Source organism: Ictidomys tridecemlineatus, chromosome 11 (assembly GCF_052094955.1).
Source record: "Ictidomys tridecemlineatus isolate mIctTri1 chromosome 11, mIctTri1.hap1, whole genome shotgun sequence".
Classification (NCBI taxonomy): Eukaryota; Metazoa; Chordata; class Mammalia; order Rodentia; family Sciuridae; genus Ictidomys; species Ictidomys tridecemlineatus.
The window spans coordinates 39,647,800-39,656,519 of record NC_135487.1 but is presented as its reverse complement, the minus strand read 5'-3'; the positions used below and the strand labels follow the sequence as shown (position 1 = coordinate 39,656,519).

At 36.0% G+C, this 8,720-nt stretch overlaps 1 protein-coding gene across 4 annotated transcripts in view; it reads right to left on the bottom strand.

The window, feature by feature from the left end:
• Positions 1-1,834: 1,834 nt before the first annotated feature.
• The window catches only part of Zyg11b (zyg-11 family member B, cell cycle regulator), a 73,263-nt gene continuing 66,377 nt past the window's right edge, over positions 1,835-8,720 (bottom strand). For 3 of the 4 annotated variants that reach the window (XM_040288681.2, XM_078026260.1, XM_013358952.4), the window contains one exon: positions 1,835-7,299. In XM_040288681.2, coding sequence (XP_040144615.1) covers positions 7,109-7,299 — 191 coding nt within the window. In that variant the 3' untranslated portion in view covers positions 1,835-7,108. The remainder of the gene's footprint in view (positions 7,300-8,720) is intronic. The other variant, XM_078026259.1, reaches the window with a different exon arrangement.

Below are 8,720 nucleotides of genomic sequence, written 5' to 3'. Positions count from 1 at the left end.
TCCACCATCTTGAAAAACCTCCTCCACCTTTTTTAAAATTTTTTGAGACAAGATCTGCCTAAATTGCTTGGGACCTTGCTAAGTTGCTGAGGCTGGCCTTGAACCTCCTCCTGCCTCAGCTGCCCAAGTGATTACAATTAAAAGTGTGCCCCACTAAGCCCAGCTTGTTTGGTTAAATATAGCCATAGAAACAGGGGCAATGGCTCTCAGTTGTAATCCCGGCTTCTTGAGAGGCTGAAGCAGAAGTATTCCAAGTTTGAGGTCAGCCTGGATAATTTAGTAAGACTTCTATCTCAAGACAAAGAATTTTTAAAAGGGTTGGGAATATAGCTCAGTGGTAGAGTGCCCTTGGGCTCAACCCCCAATACTGCAAAACAAAACAACAAAAAAACCCAGAATAAGCTCTACAATCACCCTAACAAATCTAATCTCATTTTTTATTAGTGAAGTAGTAGTTTCTGTAGTGACTTTTTAAATTTTTTTTGATAGTTGTAGATGGACAGTGTTGCTGAGGATTGAACCTAGTGTCTCACGCATGCTAGGCAAGCTCTCTATCACTGAGCTATAGCCCCAGCCCCTCTGTAGTGACTTTTTTTTAATTAATGATTGTATGTAAGTACAGAATCTAAATAGTAATGCTGCTCTATAATGTCATTCTTGAGGACAATCTCCTTGGTACGTTATTCTTTCCTGTAGCATTCATTTGACGATTAATCACATTCTGTGAGATCTAAGAAATATCAGGTTATCCTGTTATAAAATGGTGGGGTGGGATCCACTGTATAGGAAATGAGAATTGGAGTTGCTACAATCAATGTTCTATGACTTAGGCAAATCGATTTACCTAAGACTTAACTATAAATGAAGGTTCTGAAACAAAAATCACAAATACTTTGTGTTTTTGGTAATCCCTCTCACTAAATGTACTTAAACATTCTCTCCATAGATAGTTCTTTTTTAGGGGGGGTGGATATAGTGGGGATTGAATCCAGAGGTGCTTAACCACCGAGCCACATCCTCAGTCCTTTTTATTTTTTGAGGCAGTGTCTCACTAAGTTGCTTAAGGGCTCCCTTAATTGCTGAAGCTGGTCTCAAACTTGCAATCCTCCTGTCTCAGCCTCATGAGTCACTGAGATTACAGCATGCACCACCTTGCCCAGCAAACAATGTATACCAATTAATTATCTCAATTATATCACCAGGTATAGGTGTCCAGTTTGGATTAAGCACTGTGAACTGGGTTTCAAATATACTGTTAAATAATTTTTATTTAACCTTTATTCTTCTCCATTATTTTTTATTTTTTGGTACTGTAGATTGAGCTCAGAGGTACTTAATGAGAGAGCCACATCCCCAGCCCTTTTTGAGACAGGGCCTTGCTCAATTGCTTAGGGTCTTCTAAATTGCTGAGGCTGCCTTCAAATTTATTATCCTTCTGCCTCAGCCTCCCCAGTTGCTGGGATTAGAGACATGCACCACCATGCCTGACAAACTATATAGCCTTTTTCACAAAGCAGTTGCTGCAAGTAGATCACTAAGGAGCCCAGAACCCAAAACTTGCATTAATATTATTTTATTTATTTGTTGGTACTGGGGATTGAATTCAGGATGCTGAGTCATATTCCCAGTCCTTTTTATTCTTTTATTTTGAGACAGGCTCTTGCTAAATTGCTTAGGTCCTTCCTAACTTTCTGAATCAGCCATGAACTTGAGGTCCTCATTCCTCAGCTCTTAACCTGCTGGAATTATAGGTGTAAGCCACCACACCCAGTTGCATTAATGTTAAATTTTAAAGCAAATGACTAGAAGCAAAGTAGACAAGACACACTTTACATAAAATTTATAACATTTATTTAGGAAAAAAAAATCCAAAACAAAAATCTGTACACACATTAATACTTAAGTGATGTCCTGATTTAAAACATAGCATGATTCATGTACAGAATACTCCCATTCATCTGGCCATAATGAAAACAATGCCTCCAATCCAGATAATGGAGTCTTTAAAATGTACACACATTACACATTCCAATCAATTTTTTCATATCCTTTGAAAGGAGCTAAATTATTTCATCAGAATTCAAGCAAAAGATAGCTTTTCTCATACAAGTCAGTGAGGATTTGATAAAGGGAATCCTATATAAATCAAGGATTTAAAAAACTTGTATTGTTGCAGATTATCTGAGTATTAATCTTCACAGTCTCTTATTTTTAGAGGGAAAAATGCTCTCAATAAAGTGTCTCAGCTTTCACTAGCTAAGTGGTTACTTGCTTCAAAAGCTGATTAAATAAATTCACAAGAACCCAATTTGAACAATTTTACCCATAGTAAGGCCAAAATTAATCACATACTATTAATGAACTAGATTTCTGACTTTCCATAATTTTTTTGACACAGGGTCTCACTATGTTGCCCAGGCTGGCCTCCAATTCCTAGGCTCAAGCTAATTCTCCCACCTCAGCTTCCAGAATAGCTGGGATTATGAAAGTGTACACCATGCCCAGCTCTGAATTTTTTCCCCACAGCATGGGGAATTGAACTCACGGTTTCTTTACCACAGGGCTACATCCCCATTATTTTTCACTTTGAGACAGGATCTTGCTAAATTGCTGATGTTGACCTTGAATTTATGACCCTCCTGTTTCACCTTCAGAGTAGCTGGGATCACAGGTGTATGCTACCATCATCACAATAGTTTCCTGTCTGGCTTTAAAGTTAGGCTATGCTGTCCAAGAGAGCTCTTATTCCATTCAGAGTAATAAGAAACAGCATTAATCTTTGCATAACTTACCAAAAAAGAGTGGGGCAGGGGACAAACAAGCAGAATAAGTTCTTTTTTAGGCCACTAGTCAGTTAACATAAAAGTATCTTGGGTTAAGACTGATTTGGAAACAAAAGAATGCATAATTAGGAGTATACCATGTCATGCAAAGTCTATGAAACACTAAGTAAATAAAGCAATCACTCATTTAAAGCCCAATCAGCATTTTCCTATCATACTACTACTCTCATCACCAAACGTTGATTTTACATTATTCCTAAAACAAACAGTTAACACTGAAAATTAAAAATGTGAACACTCAGCAAATGGTAAAGACTAACATCCCTTATTAACAAAATCATTCAAAACTGCTACAGTGGATTTAAGAAACCAAAGTTTGCAAACATATCTGAAAGCTGTCTCAGAGCAATTTTGAAGCCCTAGCTGTACAAAGTCCCCCAATAAATAACAACAGATAAAACTGAAAAAGCCCACATCAGCTGATAATATGACACTGTCTTTAACTTATGCCTTCAATTAAATAATACTGTTTATACCCCTTTTAATGTTGTACAAAAACCAAATATGTAAACATACATGAGAGGGCAGGAGTGGGGTGCATTTTTAAATATATAAAACAGTACATTTCTCCTACCTCTGTTCCTTGAGCACCGCTACACAGTGTTTTTTTTATTTTGGGGGGGGGGAATGCATTTTAAAACACTAAGCCCAATGAAACAAAACAAAAAATAAATAAAAACACTAAGCCAAACTTTTGGTTCATTAATTTACCCCAATTTGGTGCATATAATGTTTTCATTAAGATTTGCTCAAAGAGGATGGAAGATGGCCCGATGCTATTTTGATAAATAGCATAATTAAAAACACAGCGAAACTAAAATGACTAGGAGAAAAACAGGTCAATGTAAAAGGACTCATATGTAAGAGCAACTTTCTAAACTAGACAAATAGGATTAATAGTTTAAAATATGAATCTTTGATTCTTCAGAAGTTTGAAAATAAAAGAGATCAGGAAAGCAAATTCCCATAGCAACCTTATTTACCCCCACCTAGGGAAATCCCCTTCTAGTAATGGCATATCCACCCAGGGATGACAAGCAGCAATATTTATGGTCAACTCCAGGAATTATGGGTCTGATATGCTTTATAAAAATCCTCAACCTAGATCAGTAGCCATTGCATGTATGGTTGAAGAATAAACTAACCCCCATTAGTACTTGATTTATGCTTCTTTTTTAACTAAAAAAAGAAAAAAAACAAAACAAAACAAAAAAAACTAATACTCTTCTTTTTGGTGCTTGAACCCCAGGCCTTGTACATGCCAAGCACACGTTCAACTACTGAGCTGAGCTATGCCCTCAACCCAAAAGAAATGCTTTTTAGAATATAAAGACTATAGCACAACTTGATACAAAGAATAAGATCCCTAATAAAATTTGTTCTACTTCTTTCTTGTCTTACTCAGTGATACCCACACATACCATTATAATCTAAAAGGTCTAATTCCATTTCCTTTAGTAGATCCAAACCTTGCTGCTGCTCCTAAACTGATCTACTGATGTATAATATCTGAACACACCAATGATTTGAGTGGTTCAACTCTAGTCTAAGCTGTGCTTGAAACAGCACCTCTAAGTCACCAAAAGGTAACCTTTGAAGGTACCAAGTACTGGTACATTCTAGTCTACAGCTACAAAAAAGAAGCCTCATAAATACTGTGTAGAGACTCCAGTTATACCTCATAATTTCAATATATACATCCATTATATTTCAACCAGATTCAAGATCTTACAGTTAATTCTATGCCTTAATTATATACAAAATTTTAAGAACCATCCCAACCAGAAAGGCACCAAAATTTTTATATATTTGAGATGTGCTTGTTTTGCTTTTAAGACTCAGATCTGGCTACTACTAAAAATAGTAAATTTAACTTTAAATATTTTTTGAGTCTTCATATTTATTCTGAATAAAGAAGGGATTTACTGTTTTCTGTACATTTTTTAGCCATTTCTGAAAACAATTTGTAAAAATAAAAACCTATCAATAGTCTAACAGGGAACATACACAGTTGCCTTGAACAGTGTAAAACAAATTTGAAGACAAATTTCTCAGGCAGGATTTCCCTTCAGTACATAAAACAGACCTGAAAATGGTCAACAGAGCTAGCAACTTTCAAGTTATTGCAGGTCATCCTATTTTCTAAATTTTGCCTTAGACACTGAGAAAAAAAGGAGACAAAGTATGGAGATGCATGCCTATAATTCTGGTGACTGGGGAAGCTGAGGCAGTAGGATCCCTTGGCCCAAGGTCCAGGCCATTCTCAGGACTTTAAGAGAGGCCCTAACCAACTTATTAGCAAGATCCTGTCTCAAAAGTGAAAAACAAAAAGAGCTGGGATGTACCTCAGTGGTAAAAACATCCATGGGTTCAATCCCAGTATAAAATAAAAAATAACAAAAATAAGAATGAGAAGGAGAAATAAGGAAAGAAAACTTTAAAAATTCACTTTATACCTAAAAAAATTCCTTTAAGCCAATTGTTAGAATTAAAACACAATTTAATGTGCTTTTAGTGGTTGTAAATATTTGTTTTCTTTTAATATAAGTCAGTTTTCATTCCCATGAAGAAACTTCGAAAAATTCAAAGCTGATTATTGTGATAGTGGATCAAATATGTGTGTCAAAAATGTTACCAGCATATTATCAAACCAGCTTCTTTCTAAGCTAAAATACCTTTGGAAAAAATACTGCAATTTAAACATCCCATTTAAAATCTCTACTGAAAACATTGTCCATCTATGAAAAAAAAAAGTAGTAATCTGAGATTACAGAAGAACCTTATCTCAAAGTGAAAATTTAAATGGAATTTACGTTTCCAGGCAACTTGCTGCCTCCTAAGTGCAATTATTGATATAATGATAATTCTTTACTATACTGGGTCAACTATCTTAAGGAAAAGGCAACTGTCTAAAAAATAATCCATCAAAAATATTTCCTTTTCTCCACAGCAACTATAATCACTGTATCTAAACATTTAACAATAACCTAATTCTTCTCTTGCATTTTTGGCAGTGAGATATGGACATTTTTCTCCAACATGAACACATTAAGAAGACATATATATGAACAAAAGAAAATTAACCTTTTGGGGGGGGCATTAAACCCAGGGCCTTGCACAAACTAAATACCACTCTACCACTGAGTTATACGCCCAGCCCAAATTAAACTTTTTGTGGCAAAATTTACTGTTGTCAATTGTATTTTAACTGAGTAAGTCAATACCACAAGTAGTCACTATTCCACTGAACAAAAATGACTTTGAAATAGAGGGGAAAGAATGGCTAGTTTGAACCAGAGACACTTTGTAAAAAAATTCACATTTTCACATTATGACATAATGGAGAATTAGACAGAATGCTATAATATTTTATACTGAGATATTTGGGGAAATATTTGTTGAGAGTAACCTGCAGTCTGTACAGGAAGTAGCAGTCCATACTTGCAGCCATAAATACAGAAAACCAGCTTCTGCTCACTGCCTCAAGACAGATGGTCTCCAGAAGGATAGCCTGGCCCATTTAAAAAACTATACCATGAAAGCAATTCCCAATTTTTAACCTCTATTCTTCCTTAGTAGTTTTTCTTCCTAATATATTTTTCTTTCTTTTCTTCTTCTTCTTTTCTTTTTCTTTCTCTTTGTCTTTGTAGTACTAGGAATTGAACACAGGGCCTTATACATGCTGGGCAAGCGCTCTACCACTGAGAAATATCCCCAGGCCTCTAAAAATATTTTTCTGTTAGCCATCCAGGTTACAGTGAGTAACTTCCACAAGGAGACAACTTAGGTTTCCATTCTTTCATACTAAGAAGGACATCTTATAAAAGATACACAGAGAATAAAGGCATTTTGTACAGAAGCAGTATAAAATTTACAAGTGAAGCAGTGCCAGAAATTAACAGCTCATGGGAAGCTGCAAATTGATTGGAAGGGACGCTGAGATCAGAAGAATCTGGCCTAAGGGTTCGTGCAAACTTTATCATAAAACTTTATAGAATCTCAAGCACAGGTAAGTTCAAACACTGAAAGATGTGGAAAATTTCCTAAAAGGCAATGATGAAGGAAGAGACCTTTCTTGCCTCATTAGTTAAAAATCACAAGACAAATTAGAGACTGTTCACATGGGCAGTAGTGTACATTATCAATCCCAAACTGATCTTATGAATCTTGTCACAGAACGCCCCCAAAACACCACAGAGGGTAAGATATTCCAAATGAACCAATCACAAATTCCTGTGGTTCAGTGATCCAATAATCTATGGATATTAATTTAGTCTAGCCTGAGGCTGCTTTTTACAGGGAGGTGGCCTCCCATGGCGCACAATGTGTTTTTCTAAGCTGTCCAGAATGGCCACAGCAATCTGTTGAACATGGGGATCAGTCTGTTCATGTTCTTTGATGTTGTATAAATGCTGCAGCCCTCCTTCTTCAATCAGCATGCTGCAATACCTTGAAGCTGAAAGAAAACAAGAGAAAACTTTTTTTTGATACTGGGAATTGAATCTAGGGGCATTTAGCCACTGAGTCATACCCCCAGCCCTATTTTATTTTTTGGTACTGAGGATTGAACCCAGAGGCATTTTACCACTGGGCTACATCTCCAGCCCTTTTAAATTTTTTTTTTTTTTTTTTAATTTTTAGACTAAGTCTCACTAAGTTACTTAGGGCCTGCTGAATTGTGAGGCTGGAGTCAAATTTGTGATCCTTCTACCTCCGCCTTCTGAGCTGTTGGCATTACAGGCATGCTTATTTTTTATTTTGAGACAGGGTCTCACTAAGTTGCTTAGGGCTTCAATAAGGTGCTGAGGCTGGTCTTGAACTTGTGATCCTCTTGCCTTATCTCCTATTCACTGGGATTATAGGAAGGTGCCACTAAGCCTGGCAAGAAAGCTTTATTAAAAACACAAATTATCCCACAAAAAACAAGTTCTTAGGATCTTTTTGCATTTACAGTTAGATTTTTTTTTTGGTGGATTGAATCTAGTAATCTCACACCTTGCACATTAGGCAAGGGCTCAAAAACTGAGCCACACCCCCAGCTCCCATTTCAGCTGTTTTATTATTGACCACTACATGATGATACAACTTAACGAATACCACTATATATATATAATGATACTATGTCTATGGTCAAAGGCCCAAACATAAATAGTATACAACAAATAAATAAATCCAAAGTCTTTTTTATCCTAGCCTCAAGACACAGACAATCTGGAAAAGAAAATAAAAAGAACTAGAATTACAAGTCTTATCTTTCTTGGATACCTGTCTTACCCAAAATCATAAGTAAGAAAAGTATTACTAAAATTTTTTTCTCAGTATTGGAGATTGAACTAAGGGTGCACTTTGTCATTGAACACTCACAGCCCTTTCTTATTTTTTATTTTGAGCCAAGGTCTTGCTAAATTGCCCAGGCTAACCTTGAATTTGTGATCCTCCTGCCTTAGCTTCCTGTGTAGCTGAAATTATAGGCCACAATGCCTAGTGCTAATTTTTTTTTTTTAATTCACAAATGGTAACTTACACAGCTTAATAATGGAAGTGGGAGATCAACCTGGTCGTATATACCTGTAATCCCACCAACTCAGAAAGTTGAGGCACAAGGATTACAAATTTGAGACCAGCCTCAACAATTTAGTGAGTCCCTGTCTCAAAATAAAAAAAATTAAAAGGCCTGGGGATATAGCTCAGTAGTAAAGACCCCTGGGTTCTAACTCCTGTGCTAAAAAAATAATGATGATGATGATGATGATGATGATGAAGAGTGGGGGAAAATAGAAGCATAGGAATGCCAATTAATTAAATTGTATTTTAAGCCATACTGTATTATTCTTTCTTATAAGATTGTGTTATGTGAACATAACCCCTTCTCTCAGA